Source organism: Topomyia yanbarensis, chromosome 1, assembly GCF_030247195.1.
Source record: "Topomyia yanbarensis strain Yona2022 chromosome 1, ASM3024719v1, whole genome shotgun sequence".
Taxonomy (NCBI): Eukaryota; Metazoa; Arthropoda; class Insecta; order Diptera; family Culicidae; genus Topomyia; species Topomyia yanbarensis.
In genome coordinates this window covers 110,873,242-110,891,930 of record NC_080670.1, presented here as the reverse complement: position 1 = coordinate 110,891,930, position 18,689 = coordinate 110,873,242, and the positions used below count along the sequence as shown (strand labels likewise).

The window sequence follows — 18,689 nt, the reverse complement described above, 5'->3', positions numbered from 1 at the left end:
GGTATTAATGGCTGGTCACCATTCGAGTCCGACACGCCCCCAGTGCACCCCGTGCGGTAGATTGGACCCTACCAATAGCACGTGTACTGGGCTAGGACATAAAGGTCTTCTCCATTGTAAAAAAAAAAAAGAAAAAATACAGCTCGGAAGAACTCTCCCAAATCATTGTTAAAGCAGCCGAAAATAGTATAGCCAGGACCAGCGGTAACCCTTCACACAAAGCTATTCACTGGTGGTGCCCCGAAGTGCGCACAGCTCTAAAAAGTAGACGCAAGGCACTACGAATGCTGAAAAGGACTCCATTGGATCACTCAGAGAGGGAAACACATGCTGCAACCTTCCGGAATCTACGTAACGCTAGCAGAAAAGCGGTACGTAAAGCCAAAAACAAAAGCTGGTCTGACTTCCTTGACGGGATCCATCCAGATTCACCTACTACCGAGTTATGGAGGCGCGTCAACGCCTTCAGCGGGAAACGCCGGCTAGGCGGGTTCACTATTTTTAACCCTGATGGTCCACTCGAGGACGCTAACCGAGTTGCCAACGAGCTTGGGAAACATTTCGCACAACTGTCTTCCGTTAACGCATATTGTGAATCCTTTCAACGGCGCACAGTAAACAAACAGAATATCCCGATTGACCCCAACGCTCAATATAACCAACCGTTCTCACCAAACGAATTGGCTTTCGCTCTAGGAACAGCACCAGGAAAATCCGCTGGAATAGATGAAATAGGATATCCAATGCTACGTCACCTTCCCGCTCAAGGAAAACGAGCACTACTAAACAGTCTAAATCAAATATGGTTAAACGGCCAATTCCCCGCCCGGAAAGAAGCACTCATAGTTCCCATACTAAAAAGATGTACCGGATGTCGTTCGGTGCCAGATTTTCGACCAATTAGCCTCCTGAGCTGCTTCGGAAAAATTCTGGAGAAACTAGTGAATCGTCTCTTTTCTGGAAAATAATCAACTACTGGACGATCGACAATTCGCATTTCGTCAAGGAAGAGGAACGAGTATCTACTTTGGGTCGCTCGGAGAGACAACCACGCAAGCTCGAAATGAAGGACATCACATCGATATCGCTGCCATCGATCTTGCTAAAGCCTACAACACGGTATGGCGAAACGGCATAATCGAACAACTCCGCGATTGGGGTGTCCGGGGCAATTTAGGTAATTACATCCAGGAGTTCCTGTCTAATCGGAGATTCAAAGTCGTTATCGGCGGCACTTTCTCTGACTCTTTTCCTGAACACATTGGAGTCCCACAGGGATCAGTATTATCAGTTACGCTTTTCCTAATTGCAATGAATTCCGTTTACCAATACCTGCCTAAAGGAATCCACATCTTCGTATATGCAGACGACATACTGATAGTAATGACGGGTCCCCATGCCAAGCGAGTTCAACGTAAATTGCAAGCCGCAGTCAGTGCTATCGGCCGGTGGGCCGAGAAGCACGGCTTCAACATTTCGACATCCAAAAGTGAAATCACACACCTTTGCGGATCGCATCATCGCGCTACTGACCGGCCTATCACCCTCAATGGTCAGACACTACGCTATCGTATGGAGCTTATCATATTAGGTGTTTCACTCGACCGAACCGGAACCTTTGGACCGCACTTTCGTCGTATCGATAAGGATTGCGAAAGCCGTCGGAGACTAATCCGTACGATAAGCAGCCGACACCACCAGAGTAATCATCACACAATCTTGAATGTTAGCCAAAGTATCATAACCAGCATAATGTTATATGGACTAGAGCTCACTTGCTGTTCTTCTGATTTACTCGTGCGCACACTAACTCCGGTATACAACGGATCCATTCGTAGTGCTGATGGCCTCCTGCCCAGCTCTCCCACCGAGGCCTTAGGCGTCGAAGCGGGCCTTCTCAACTTCCTTGGTACGTTTCTATCGCCATTATAAAACGTGCTGTTGGATTCTTGGAGAAAACCACTGGGGATGAGTGCTATCTGTTAAACACCGCTAGGAACATTTACAGTCGGTTCACTGGTGAAGAGTTACCTGAGATCGCTAGCTTACCTCGGATCTACGGGCAAAAATACCATGAACGCGGCCCGATCATAAACTTCTACCTGACCAAGAAGATCAAAGCCAGGGACGCACCTTTAGTAGTTCTTCCGGAGTTCAACAAACTCGCAAGGCAAATATAGCAATCATATAAAACTGTTTACCGCTGGATCAAAGCTGGATGACCGGGTTGGTTTCTGAGTACATGGTCTTGAAACTGATCTCGCACATCGACTGTCACCGGGATGCTCGGTTTTCTCAGCTGAGGCGGCCGCCATTTTGTTGGTCATTACCAAAAAACCCAGATATTCCGGTAGTCATATTTTCTTATTCGCTTTCAGTGCTTACCGCGATAGATAAGGGGGAATCCCGCCATCTTTTCCTTCAGGCAATTGAAGACTCCCTAGATCTACTAACCACGCTTTGTTGGATACCCGGACACAGCGGAATAACTGGAAATATGGAAGCCGATCGTACAGCATGCCATGGTCGTAGCTGTCCTACACCTATCAATAAGGAAGTTCCGGGAGCCGACATCAACCGTTTGGTTAGGGATAAAATACAACAACATTTCGACAACTATTGACTAAGTTCTAGAGGTCATTGCCGTCACGATTCGAACAACGTGCTCTATCCCGGCTCAGAGTCGGACATACGAAAATCACCCATGCTCATCTTGTTGCCAGCGGGGATCCACCAATATGCGCCTCATGCAACACTACATTGTACTTTCTTGCATTTTTCGCAAAATGAGGCGAATGACCCTCGGGGTTAAAGCCTAACAATAAGCAATAATATATATATATATATATATATATATATATATATATATATATATATATATATATATATATATATATATATATATATATATATATATATATATATATATATATATATATATATATATATATATATATATATATATATATATATATATATATATATATATATATATATATATATATATATATATATATATATATATATATATATATATATATATATATATATATATATATTTCAGGCACTAATTTTAGTGAACGCAATGATTTGTAGTGATGTCAATCTTGGGATAAAAATGAAAATTTCAACGAAAAGAAGCTTTTTCAACATGAATCTTTCAAGAACAAATCTAAGCTATATAAATTCACTGTTGGGAGAAACAACCAAAAACTGCTTTTAAGGAACCACTACCAAAATATAGATATATATCGCAGTTACAAAAATATAAATAAATAGTACCCTTAATTAAGTTACTCAAACTTAATCCTTACACAAGGTTGCAAAAGAAAAAGGTGAATAAAAATGTTCCTAGAAATGGTATTACCCCCTTAAGAAAAATGAAGGTACTGGCCGATTTATAGTTGTAATCAAACTTCATGAAACTCAGCTGAAGACCCCTAATCACAAAAATATCAACAGCAAGTTGATAACAGTTTGTGACAATGGTGCGGCGTCTCACCGGCATATGCGACATCTGTCCCGCAATGACCTTTTTTTTAAATGTTCATAAAAATTTGATGATTTTTTTTCATGACAAAAACCATTTCACAGTATTTTAGAAACTTGTCGCAATTGATAAAAATGATTTAATCAAATATTGAATGGTTCACTTTGACGCAGGATAGATTTTAAGAAATGTGCGTCCTCTCTCCCCAAATTACCCTATATCATAAGTCTTTTAAAAATGTGCAATAGATATTTCTTTTGTATCAATTGATATCACATTTGACATTATTTCCCAAAATGGGAGTCATATTAACCTTCAAAGGCGCAAAATATTTTTTTTAATTTTTTTTTGAAAATTGTCTCATAGTTTCAATAGGGTAATCCTGCATCAAAGTAAACCATTCAATAATTGATGAAATCATGTTTATCAATTGCGACAAGTTTCTGAAATACTGTGAAATGGTTTTTGTAATGAAAAAAAAATCATCAAATTTTCATGAACATTTTACAAGAAAGGTCATTGCGGGAGCACGGTGTATTTATTAGAACAATTTTATGCAAAAAAATTCAGCATCTCTGAAACTTCGGAATATGAAAGAATGGGCTTTCCCCTTTCATTTGAAACTAAGATCAAAATAATCCGTCGGGGGGTCCAGAACAACTTTTTTTTGAAGTTTTTTTCGTAACAATATAAGTTTTACTACTGGAGATAATTCATATTTCTGTCCCTAGATGGTGCTTTATACATTCGAACAACACTAAAAGTGAGAATTTGATAGAAAATTTAATTGTCTACAAGTTTGTTGACCACTAAAAATTGATCTTAAATCATCCGGAAAAGTTGTTTAAGATTTTAACAAAGTTATATCTAAGATAGTTTCACACGAGGCCTAGTGGTTTGGAAATATGTTTTCTCGCACTTATTATATTACCAAAAAAAAAATTTGGGTTTAGTGGCATGAAAATATTAGACTGGATTCACTACGTTGACAATTCTAATTGAACTTCTGAAAATTAGGGTGTTTGACAGAGTCAGAAAACTATTTGTGCTTTTGGTTTGTAATCTTTCCCGATAGGTTCGAAGGGACTACCATTAATCAGAAGGTATTGCTTGGTTACAAGGGTTTGCTTACATTTATGTTTTGTTACACGGGTGTTTTAGAAAGGACCAAACGTCGTATAATTTAGGTTATGATCGCTTAAGTCAGCTATTAAAATTCCGTTCAAGACGAAATGTTGGGACACACCGTTTCTAATTTAACGCAAACCACAGTAGTAACTGTCCAAATTAATGGTTAGTGTGAAATGATTTATTCAAATTTTCTCCGCAAAGCATATTGTAGCAGTTGGATTTTACGGTCATTTCCTATCAATTATGCGAGATATCGTTACTAAATTGATCCTAGATTATGCGATATGTATTACTTTTGAAAACAAAATATGATTTGAGTACAACAATAACCTTATATACATAGAAGTCCTCGAATATATCCCAAAAAAAATTAGCTTGATCCAAAAACTCAAAGTTTTTTGTTCACTGTTTGTCACATTGAGTTAATTTTGAAATCGGATAATCAGCGTTTTTAACCAAGCGTTGCAATGAAATCCGCGAAATATTGCAATGGTGCGTTAAAAGTTTCATTGAGTTTGTTCAAATGTAAAGGTTGAAGCTCAGGACAAGTCAATTTTATACGAAGATGCTAACAGAGTAGGAGATTCATGTAAGAATAGTTATCAGTCATCCCTGAGAACAATCGAAAAAATGAAAAAGAAGGCATACATAATTGAAAAGGCTGTTTCTGCGGGAGGAATCACTTACCATCATAAAAAAGAATATTAATATCATACTAGTTTGGTCAACACTTATCTAAAACTTCTCATCCAAAAAATATGAATGGTGCCCTGTATCAGGGAATTATAATTTTCAGCTAAAAGATGAGACTTTCCAAGCTCTCAAATTCCGCTGAATTCACTATTGAACTAAACACAACTATTTGGCAAATAAAAAAAGTGCTTGTGAATTAACAAACCACTAGGTCTTCTGTGAAACTAACTTAGACTTAGAATTCGTTAAAATATTAAACTACTTTTCGAGATAATTTCAAATCGGTTTTTAGTTGGTAACAAAGTTGTAGACAATTAAATAATCTATCACATTCTCACTTTTAGTGTTGTTCGAATGTCTAAAGCACCATCTAGGGGCACAAACATGAACTAGTTTCATTGTAAAATCTATGTTTTCACGAAAAAATGCTTCAAAAAAAAGTTGCTCTAGACCCCCCGACGGATTATTTTGATTTTGGTTTCAAATGAAAGGGGAAAGCCCATTCTTTCATATCCTGAAGTTTCAGAGATGCTGAATTTTTTTGCATAAAGTTGTTAAAAAAAGACACCGTGGGGAGAGATGCTGCATGTGCGGGCGAGACGCCGCACCGTGGTCACAAACTGAAAAATGGCGAACAAAAGTATTTTTTGGCTCTCATTGATGTTTTTGTGATTCAGTGTCTTCAGCTGAGTTTCATGGAGTTTGATTACACCTATAAATCGGCTAGCACCTTCACTTTTCTTAAGGGGATACTACCATTTCTAGAAACATTTTTTTATTCAATATTTTAAAAATATTTTTCTTTCTCAACCTTGTGTAACGGTTAAGTTGGAGTAACTTAATTCAAGGCACTATTTATCTAAATGTTTGTACGAGCGATATACATATCTATGTGTTGGTAGCAATTCCTTAAAAGTAGTGTTTGGCTGTTTCTCTCAATGAATTTATACAACTTAGGTTTGTTCTTGAAAGATTCATTTTGAAGAATCATCAATTCGTTATCGTTTTATCTCAAGATTGACATCACTAATCAAAGCGTTCACGAAAATTAGTGCCTGAAACTTTAAAGAATAAACCGAAGTAACTAATACTTAGATACGTATCGCCCGTGTAAATATACAGATAAATAGACTCTTAATCCTATATGTCACTGTGTTAGGTCCGTTAGTTTGTGGATATACCTTATTAAGAACCTATACCTAACGCAAATGATCATTTAATGACATTCCGAGGTGAAAAAAATACGTTTTAGCTATGGATCCTCTTCCATTGAGTGCGGCATCTCACTCGCAATTTTGATGTGGCATTTCTCCCAATTGTAGGGGAGAGATGCCGCACGACGACATTTTCCTCTAAAATTATGGATGAGCTATTCAACCGATACATGATTTACAAAAAAAATCGAACAATTTAAAAAACGAAATTTTAATTTGGTGCTGAAAAATTTTCGGCACTCCGTGATGCAACTGAACGCACAAAATCATTAGCAAATTTTTCGTGAGTAATTAAAAAGGATTATTTTATATCTCTAGAGTAATAATTCTTCGAAAGACAAACTCACAATATCATATTACCGTATAAAAGTGACCCCATATACGGGATATAGATAGTGCGGCATCTCTCCTGACGCGGCATCTCTCACGAAATTACCCTACATTAGGGGTTAGTTGGCGGAATTCCCTTTTTTTCGCCGTTTCTAATATACATGAAGCGCAGTCTCTCGTTGTGAACTTCAAGTAATGTGAAACACATTATCCAATGTGTTTTTGTTGCATAACATTTTGTTTAGTAGAAGCTGTGGGCGATATTGCATACTTTGTAAATTTTCATAATTCTTAACATTTTGGGTTGTTTAAGGTGGTTTTCCATCTATTCTTCGAATGATTACATTTTTCGATAGTGCGTGAAAAGAGCTTTCAGTATCCGTATAGATATTTCACCTATCTATACACAACAGTAATTTTTTAAATCCTTTTTCTTAAAATAGGGGGGTAAGTTGACGGTGACGCACACGGGGCAAGTTGGCGGTACTATTTACAGTGCAAAAATAGTCATTAAATATTTTCATTTCTGGAATGCACTCCAAAGTAGGAGAAACTTTTTCTTGTGTCTCTCGTCAATGCACAGTGGTCCAGGAAGCGAAATTAGCGGGAAACAATTGATAACGAATTCATCTTTAGGTTTAGAGATTTAATGTCTTAGAAACATTTATTGTGCGTGACAAACTGCATCTTTTGGCTGCAACGGTTTTAGGGTGGCCCTTAACATGTCAAAGTTGTAGACATTATTTCAAATTATAGTTCAGAGAGAATGATACTTTCTTCTGCAATATTCTAGAACAATCAATTCTGAGCAACTTTGTTGAAGATACTAAATTTGTATCTCAAACCGTTTTCATTTTATAGTGAGTTCCATATCATAACTTAGGGTGTCTCTCAAAAAGGAAGTTTTCTCCGTACAGTTTTTTAATATGATTTTTCTCACAAAAGTACCCTTCAGTGTACTTTTCGAGCATGATTAGAGGCAGCTTTTTCTGAAGAAAGAAAAGTTTTATCTTGTCTGGTTCAAAAGTTATACTTAATTTTCATTTAAAAATACGCTCTTTTCAAATGTCGATATCTCAAAAGGGGGCAAACGAAAATTGATAATTTTGATTGCATTTGAAAGGCTGTACTTTTGCCTACAATATATTGAAAAATTGGAGAACGCTTATTTGTCTTTCTCAAATAAATCAAATTTAAGTAAAAGCATTTTTGCGTATAATCCTACAGCGCTCATATTAAAAAATATTTGTTTTACGCTGATTCTGTGAATTCTTATAAAGACTTTTCAAGGATCACATACATTTGCAGGCTTTTCCACCACCAATCACCAATGACTTGACCTATAATTTGCTTTGAATTATTGCAAAGATTTCCCAAAATCTACACATATTTACAATCGATTTCGTTCATTTGCAGGCACGTTTTCAGCAGGTAGCAGTATCAGTAATACTAGTAGTAGTGGTAATGGGATTAAATAGAAAAAAACGAGGGTGTCTTTAATTATTTTACATACTGTACACTTAGGCTTCTTTATGTAGGGGATGCGCGCATAAAAAACCGCCTAAAAAGACTTCAGTGTATATTTGCATTTTCGATAGCTCCATTATGTTTGTTGGTGGTATGGTAGGGTGGAAGTAAGAGGAAAGCGATTCTAGTTTCTATTGCACTCGTATACAAGTTATTTAATATACTGGTTTTCAGGAATAAAGCAAATATATTGACCCTAACGCATTGATCATAATTTATATGCATTTCAACGATTGTACATAGATCGAGCAATTAATGATAGAGTGCGCCACCCTAACGAGTGAGCCCAAAATAGGGTCATCACCCTATTTGCAATATGAAAAGCCTGCAAGTGTATGTGATCCTTGAAAAGTCTTGACAAGAATTCACAGAATCCGTGTAAAACAATTTTTTTTTAATATGAGCGCTGTAGGATTACGCAAAAATGCTTTTACTTAAATTTGATTTTTTGAGAAAGACAAAAAAGCGTTCTCCAATTTTTCAATATATTGTAGGCAAAAGTACAGCCTTTCAAATGCAATCAAAATTATCAATTTTCGTTTGCCCCCTTTTGAGATATCGAAAATCGGTAAAAATGAAAACTGAAAACACCGCCAACTATTCCCGGTCTTCCCTACTATGGTAATTTTGAGATGTTTTATGTAATGTTGTTTTAAAACAGCGTTATGCATTTAAGAGTTAACTATATTTTACACTATATGTGTTGTATTTAATGATTACAATAATTATAGAAATGCATTAGTTATGTATAATATAACTGGTAACAGTGTAACTAGTGTCTGACGGAATCAATTTTTATAGTAAGACCCAGAGCCTGTGCACTTTACGAATCAAATACAGAGGAATGCGTTACACTGCATAATAAGTAAGAATATTAGTAACATTGCGAGCCTTATGTCTTTGGCAAATTTGTTGTGGAATTTTCGATTGATGTTCACTGGTGTAGTGGAGTGCACTGATTTCGCACTTTCTAGCACTTCTGCTAGAATGTGGGAAAATGGTGCACTCCACTACCCCGGTGTTAACCAATCGAAAATCATATTAGATTTTTCAAATGAATGGAATTAAATGGTGGTCCTTGTAGTTAGGGTGTTCAAAGTATCGACTGTTTAGATGTTTAGAAGTCCACCTGTGCAATGTCCTACAATATGTATAATAACACAAATAAATTAAAGCAAGTTTGCTGAATAAATAATGCTATCTATAATGGTTAATTGAAGCAATTCCAACAAACCGTCTGGATCGCTACCAGCAAAACCAGGAGTTTGTACGACGCATCTAGAAGCGTTGGAGCACCGACTACCTCTCTGGCCTGCTCCCACGTACAAAATGGACGCTTCAACGCGACAACATAACCATCGGAACGATGGTGCTTGTGAAGGAGGGCAACCTTCCTCCCCTCAAATGGCGTTACGGTCGCATCACCCAAATCCACTGTAGCGATGACGGACACGTGCGAATGGTCACGGTGAAAACCAAGGATGGCGAATTCCGGCGCGCAATATCAAATATTTGCGTGCTACCCATTGAACGTCTAGCAACTGCTGATGATGATGATGTACTCTCCCACACGTAACTCTATGTATCATAAGTATTGCCATTCCGGCACCGCATGTCATGTTATTAGTTAATATCCTAAACTAATGCTGTTGTTTATACTCAACCACAAATTTCTTAGATTACTGGCATTGTGAGCAACTCTCTCTGGCTTCTCGATGATGCTACCACCCACTGAGCTTGATGTGTATCCACCAATCAACTGTTCGAGCGAACACTTCCTGCAGATTACACCGTTTAATAGATTTATTCAGGCGCAGCAAATTTTCTGTCAGGTGAGTTGTTCCGGTTTACACTTTTCTACCATTGGATACTACATCAATTATTCGCTTCGAGGTACAACAATACAAAAAATCGAATACGACGTCAGCACCCATCACCAGAATGCAAAAACTCAGCTAATCATCGAGAAGATCCAGACCTAAACCACAATGAGAGTATGCGACGTACCCTTCAATCGAACGCCGTGATGTACAACAGCAGTCAGCTGATTGACCGACGGTTGCTATCAGCATGACAACAATCCGAAAAAGCACGTGCGACATATTCGAATTGCATCCTACCACACACAAATAAGCCGAATGTGGCATGAAATGAAGTCATGTAACAATATATAAGCAGGGCCCTCGAGAGCCGCGTCGGGCCCCAAGGCTTATATTACTGCCGGGCCCTATTAAACCTAAGCCCTCTAGTTCAGTATGAGTTAGTACCTCTTCAGCCATGGGAAACTCGTGAGTGCGTGGTTTCGATTAGTCTCCGGTTGATTCATATTGCCATATCCACAGGTAGCGTGCCAGACAGGTGAATTTCGACAAGTTCTTATTCCGTGGTATCCAAATCGGGTAAAACTGCAATAACTACGAGTTTTTCAATTTGCGGATACTCAGGAATCAGTAGCGTCTAGCTCAAATGGTACGTTCCCAATGTTTTTTTGTTTATTTGACACGGCTCAATGCGTTAGCATAACTGAGCCGTGGGTCTTTTAAGATTTTTACAATGTGCTAAAATTAAAATTAACTTTCAACTATCCATAGAGTCTTGTTGTTGTTTCTTGTACTTCCGGGTCGCTGTTGTAAATCCTTCTTCATCGGTGTTTGATTCTTTATTGGTGGTGTTGGTTGATGGTTTGAATACATTTGATGTAATCGTTGTTACTTCGATGTTGGTAACAGCAGTTGGTATAGTGATACTGGGCCCGATCGTTGTTGAGCTGGCGTTTGTTACTGCCCGGTCCGCAGTCGTTGGTTTACCAACCGGTTGTGGTTTATCATACGAAGACTGTATACCGGCTTTAGTCGTACGAAGTGGAATTTCCTTAGCAGTCTCTGCGCAAGGTTTTCCGTGGTGTAGCGGCTGATCGCAATATTGGCACGTGGGAATCTACCCTGGATACGTGAATAGTGATCGTTGAGAATGTGTAATACCTTAAGGGCATTTGCCTGAGAAGCTTAAGTAAGAAGGAAGAGATTTTGTCGGACGCAGTCTCACCACACGAACGCCGTTGTGGAGTCCTGGGAAGAAGTTCCTCTAAGTATCTTCTGTAATACTACTCACTTCTCCGTATTTTGACATGGTTTTTTGATAACGGAGGAACTAGTACGTGGTGCCAGGTCATGTATCTTCATTTCAATACTGTCAACATCTATATACGTTGGGATATTGTATAAAATGTCATTACATTTGACGACGTTTTTCATGTTGTTCTGGGAAGTGAATGATTCTGCTTTTGAACATAATCAGTACCACATGACGTAAATGGTGGAATTGCACCGCATTAACTTCTGATACGTTGAGCTCCATGTTCACCTTCAACAATTGCTCTACTTCACGAATCGATGATCTTACCGGACATTTCGAGAAGTCAACAGTAACACAGTTTGCCCTTTGGTTCGTATTGTCACTAATTGTTTGTTCACGTTTCACACACCAGGTAGAAGGAATCAATTTTTGCTTTCGCAAATAGAACAAGCGGCGCGCGGGTAAATTTGTTTACTTGCCTTAACTGTCCGAAAACATTCCAATAGAAAATTCCAGAGTTCTTAAACTAATCATAATTTCCAGATTTCCTTTCATATTGAGCTCGATTTTGAAGAAATGTGCTGTAATTAGGGTCTTTATTTAATAGGAAGCGAAGTTAAATTGATTTAATGTCTATGAACCATAGAACTGCTCACCAAAAAATTGCATAACTTTCAACATTTGCTAAAAATGTTTTTGCCTTTCTCATTTTCTCTAAAAATCGGCTATATAATCCCGGCCCGGACGGCCGAGTGTCATATGCCATTCGACTCAATTCGTCGAGATCGGAAAATGTCTGTTTGTAGGTATGTATGGGTGTGTATGTGTGTACGTGGGAAAATTATCACCTCTGTTTCTCAGAGATGGCTGGACCGATTTGCACAAACTTAGTCTCAAATGAAAGATACAACCATCTCATCAGCTGCTACTGATTTTTTTATTGATTGGACTTCCAGTTCCGGAGTTACGGGTTGAAGAGTGCGATCACACAGCAAATTCTCATATAAACCGAAATGAAAAATTCTCTCCCCCCTTTGAGGGAAGGGAAAATATCAAAGTCAAATTTGTATTTTTGATGCCAAATGAATTAAAAATGCATGAAACATTGAGATTTGATGTAAAGTCGAAAAAATTTTTTGACAAAAATTGACTTTTTTGGGCTTTGGCACATTTTTGCCTTTCTCATATAGAAAGGTTATGTAATCACTCTAAAAATCGTCAATCATCCCGGCCCGGAGGGAGTATGTAGTGGGGGGTTGCTACCTTAAATTTAAAACTAGTTTAAGGGGCCATGCATAAATGACGTAGAATTTTGGGGGTAGGGAGGGTATACCAAATTTATGACGAAGTGTGACGAGGGGGAGGGTAAGGTCAGAAGTTGTGCGACGTAGCATTAAGTTTAAAACCCATTGTTTAGAGAAAACAATTTAATGATCCTCCATTCCCAAGAGAAATAAATTTAAATTCAAACAAGTTACTTTTGATGCGGTTTTTCATGAGGTAAATTTTACGATTCGTGGAATCACAAGTTCGAAAAAATACGAAAAGATTTTGTATGCGGATTTAACTTTGCTTTGTTTGGAAGCTGAATTAAACTTTCACTTCGGATTCAACCAAACAAATTTAGTAATTTAGATGAACGTATGTTTCTGAGAATCATTGGCAGCTGCAGGATTGTGAACTGAGAGAACTTCTCTTCATGCTCCCCTTGACATATAAAATTCAAAACAAAACTATCAACACTATATTTGTCATGAAATAGGCTTATTTTGCAAGTCGTCAAACATTTTGAATGGACATGTATTTAAAATAATTGAAAAACATATGTAATTTTTTTTATCCTCCGGGCGCTTTGCATGGAACAGGGGGAGGGGTAGGTAAATTCTATGTTATTTAAGAGGGGGAGGTTAGAATTTTGTGACCAAATGCTACGAGGGGGGAGGGAGGGGTCAAAAATCGCCGAAAAAAAGCTACGTCATTTGTGTACGGCCCCTAAAAGTTTAAGTTTCTTAACAAGTTGAAAATTTTCGGCAGTGCCCGGAGCTCCCGGATCTTTCTCCATGATCCGCCGCTGGTTTCAAGCGATGTTTCAGTATCGACACATAGTATCTCAAGATCGTGGCTGTCGATCCATTGTATGTATGTGCAAATCGTACTGAATATGTAATATACATTTCCACCATTGTATTGAACATAACCAGTCATGAAAGCGTAGTCTGGACAAATGAGAAAGGCGCGATTGCACCACTAGGTGGATTAAAATAGATTTTTATTTTGGGAATGCGTCGAGTTGAGATGAAAACGTAATATGATTAATAACGAGAATAACACTTTCCAAATGTAGAGAGAAATTTATGAAAAATGGCGTTTTCCATTCGACTAGAGCAGGTCCTGAGCGATTTTAATGAGCATTTGATTTTTGTTGTATGACCAATAAACCGGCAACAATTTTGACTTTTTTTTTTGGAACACTGCTAATTCTAATGATAATTGATAGTGATAATGCAAAATATCAGCTTTTTCCGATAGCTCTGGTTCACCCATACCCATATGGAAACTTGGAAATAAAAACTTTAATTCCAATACAAAATTTCATACTTACGGTCGCGTAGTTTATTTTATATCAAATAGCATTGTTGAAGATTGTATGTTGATTGGAGGCTCCCCTAAAATGTTTGAAGATAAATAACTTTGAAGACCAACCAATTTTTTTGAAATTTCCTATTCTAAACATGTGCGAGAAAGAAAGGCAACATATAACTTTATATTAGAATATCTTTATACTGCAAAATCGGATCAATTTGCAGTCTTCGGCAATGTTGATCCTTACACCTTAAGCTACAAAACTGCAGATTTTGGGATGCACAAGAAGATACTGGCATTTTGTACTGAACTTATTGTTTCAATTGCCTATTTTTCATATATTTTCACATATAAACTTGAATAGGGGAAACCGAGGAGATTTGAAACAGAGGAGAGTTGAAACAGTGCCCATTACTAGCGAAACAGTAGCGTTAGGAATAAAACAATAATGCATTTGTTTTATTTATATCGTGTCCACAAGCCCTCCAATATATGCAAACTACATTAAATGAGTGGTTGAGTATTTACGGTAAACACACTACAAAAATGAGCAAAAGTAAGTTTTCGTTGTTTTCTTCAAATTGGTATAAATAGGATATTAAGTAATGTTCGATCATGAAAATATCACTATTATGTAATGTTAGATTTAACATTTATGAATTGTATGCGTTTCTTTCTATCTTTGCGTGGTATAAATTGTAAATTGTGGATCAAGCCTTACTTCTCGACCTAATAGAGTTGAAACACCTTGTTTCAACTCTCCTCGATGATGAACTTCTAGTCCTATGGTAATGTTATAATCACGTTAACGTTCCTGAACAAATAATAATAATCAAGATTCTTCTTTCCTGAATTAACAACAGTGATCAAAGTTCTCAATTTATTAGATCTATGTCATTTATAACCACGGAATAGGTATTTGTTCTAATTCTTTACTCCTATCAGCTTCTGAAGCTTGGAATGAAGTTGACCATAACTCAAAATGAATGAAATACTGCCGACATCGATACCAAATTACCTGTTTTCATAAACCCGTATCATTTGTAGCCATAAATAGTATCACTGGTCATATCAACCATTTTAATGAATGCAGAATGTTCTAGGGCAAGGGGTTGGAAAATAATACATAACTAAATGTATGAAAAATGGATATCAAATTTCTTTATTTTACAGGTATAGTTAATTAGTGGTTAGGTAAAGTACCTTACTGTAATTTCTGTTGAGATAATTGCAGAAATTCGTGTAGGGGAGCCCGAGGCTAGTTGGCGGTTGGGGTAAGTTGGCGGAATCCCCTTTTCTCCGTTTCTATTAGACATAAAGCGCTCTCTCTCTCTCTCTCTCTCTCTCTCTCTCTCTCTCTCTCATTGTGAACCTAAAGTAATGTGAAACGCATTATCCAATGTGTTTTTGTTGTTAAACATTTTGTTTTGTAGAAGCTGTGGGTGATATTGTGTTTTTGAGCATACTTTGTAAATTTTCTTAATTTTAAACATTTTGTGTTATTTAAGGTGGTTTTCAATATATTCCCCGAATGATTATATTTTTCGATAGTGCGTGAAAAGAGCTTTCAGTATCCGTATAGATATTACACCTATCCATACACAAAAGTAATTTTTTCAATCATTTTTTATTAAAAGTGCGGTTGGGGTAAGTTGGCGGTGACGCACACGGGGCAAGTTGGCGGTACTATTTACAGTGCAAAAATAGTCATCAAATATTTTCATTTCTCGAATTTACTCCAAAGTAAAAGAAACTTTTTCTTGTGTCTCTCGTCAATGCAGGGGACAATTATTTCGACCAATTGCCTGAAGAATTTCGAAAATTTGCTTTTGAATATGGAGTACGCGTCGAAGTGAAAATGACAGGGTATTGAGACTGAAATATAATGAAAAGTGTCGAATAATATCCAGTTTTATTGAAAAGACAATCGGCACATTTCATAAGGACCACTGATGTAATCGAATTTCCATTTGATTGCTTATTTTTTGACATTCCGCCATCTTACCCCACACATACCGCCAACTTACCCCGGGGCTGGGTAAGTTGGCGGCTTTTCCGCGTCACATATTTTTTTCTCTAGAAATAAAGACAACGTATGAAACATTTTCATAAAATTCGGAGATGTTGTCAACAGTCTACCCCTTCATGCAACGTGTTCTATTTTGCAAGATCTACCAAAATCAAAGCGGTAAAAAATGAAAACTGAAAACACCGCCAACTAGCCCCGGTCATCCCTATTTGTAACCAAAATCAAACATTAATTTTAAAAACAAGTATCAATTTATATGTAGAAATAAACTATGAAAAATAATGATAAGAATGCAAGCCATTCTAAGGAATTATCTTAGTGTGAATGAATAAAAATAACACAATTGTAACATTTGATGCTATAGAAATCGTTTCGATAATTTTTAAAATAATTGGTTACTTATTTCAACTCGCATTCATTGCTGTTTCAGCTTACCTCGGTATAAGGAGAGATAAAACAAAGAGAACACTGTTACAAAAATCAATATATTGATGCTTCGTTATTGATTTGTACCAGTTATTCTGATGTAATTTGATAAAGCATAAACAGAAGTAAGAAATTTAAAAGTAAGCAATCATCGAATGACAGTTTTTGTCGAATTATCTAGCAAAAACAAAAAAATGTTTCAACCCTTCTCCCCTACTCTTGTGTGTGATTTAGAGCTTTCGAAATAAGCTCAAATTTGACAAGTGGTATGTGAAGTCAAACTTATTTCCGGTCTAATGAAATAGGTCAATTGTTCAAAAACAGTAATTTAAGGTCAAGATAGCATCATTTTGAAACCGCCAATTTCGGAGGTTTAATATCTTTGATGAGTTTTACAAACGTTAAACAGCACAACATTTGATAAAATAATTTTGACATTATTTCGTCCAAGAAGTATTTATGGCGAATCAACTCAGGTCAATATTCATGTCCACAATAAAGTCTCAACAAATTCGCTAAAGACACAAGCTCTGTTACTATTTTCTGAAAAATTAATTCTGCATAATTTTAAAACTTCAAAAATTACGCTTTCGGAATTATGCCGTTTGGACAGTAAGATCGATTTTCACCAAACCCCCACCAAACCGAATTTCTGGCTACGCTGCTGAGTTTATAAGTTAGTTTATGAAACATGCTTAGCTCCTTATGCACATGACAAGTAGGCTTGAAACTTCCTACTGAAAAATTTACTTAACTGCGAAAGAATATTATATCTTAATAATAATTAACCAAATAATGTAAACAATAGGAATGGAAAGTCGTCAGTTGCGGCTGAACAACCAATATATTAAATTAGAAATGTAATGCAAACTAAACAATATAATCTAATATAAAATAAAATAAATAAAAAAAGCATATATATAAGACATACTACTGTGGTATAATGGTCGACGTTTCGGCTACTGGTTTATAAAGAAAATAAGTAACATTACCAAAACATCGTTCGTCGCCGATCGGCTTGGTCTAAATAACTTAATACATATTTTACGGTATGGTGAGTCATCTGAACAAGGCTAAGTTTCGGAAATGTCGGGCTTTTGTATATTCTTATTTATAGAGCGTGAAGCCAAAGATCAGCAAAAAAGAAGAAAAACCTTACATACAAACAACTTTGAACATACTTTCGCGTTTTTCCTTTCCTTCCTTCATGTCATCTCTCCACGTTTCATAAGGATACGGAATGAGAGCACCATTACAATCCAGCAATGACATAGATAAAACAGATCCTTTTAAGCGAAACATTGGTCCTGTGGGTGAAAATGTTCGAACAAATTAGGAAAATGTTTTATAACATTCTGATTAGTATCTTGAAAGTTAGTTATGGAATTCGCGTTTCTCCCAAAAAAGAGACATTATTTGTGTCCAGGGCAAATCCCTAGTCAAGCGCGATGTCCCGCATGAAAATGAGTTCTGATTAAGCTGAATAGAAATAATGTAATCGGAAATTGGTTCAGCTTCCCGATCAGAAATGAATAACAAGATTATAACAGAACACAATTTCTGTAACATATTGTGTTATAAATTAGGTCTCGTTAGTAATTAAAATAACAGAAATGTATAATAAGTAACAATGCGAGATATAGTTTTGAAATATTTCTGTTATGTGTTTCTGATCGGGTTAGCAAGCCAATGCAATATGCTATCCGTGGGCCTGCAGTAATATACGCACAAGGGATGAATGCTGCTAGGCAGCGCTTAACGTGGTTTAACTATCTTCGATGCCGTAGTACTCTTGGGATGATGATCGTTCCCGTATCTCTGCACCTTCGTAGGTAACTGACCATACCATCACGGACACGTATATGCTTTTCAAACAATTATTTTGGCATGCAGCTTGGAGCATTAAAATACACACTCCATTTAACACATCAAAAACACATTCATTTTCCTACGCTGTTCTAACATTTATTCTCAAAGCAATCAAATTAAAAAACGTGCACTGATGTGGTAACAGGGATAGGCAATGGAAATGATCATCTATTGCGTTACGCCGAAGATGGTATACGAGACCCGAACTGTGACATAATAGGGTAACGAATAAGTATGATGATATAGTGATGGCTGCGAACGTTCAGTTGACCTAGCAGCGGCGTGGTCGTAGACATCCTGGCCCACCCTGAAGTAGCATGCA

General features: G+C 37.0%; 1 protein-coding gene across 1 annotated transcript in view; it reads right to left on the bottom strand.

The window, feature by feature from the left end:
• LOC131694260 (syntaxin-binding protein 5) overlaps window positions 1-18,689 on the bottom strand; it is a 2,823,745-nt gene that overhangs the window by 839,791 nt on the left and 1,965,265 nt on the right. The window contains exon 17 of the mRNA XM_058982823.1: window positions 17,680-17,805. Coding sequence (XP_058838806.1) covers window positions 17,680-17,805 — 126 coding nt within the window. The remainder of the gene's footprint in view (window positions 1-17,679; window positions 17,806-18,689) is intronic.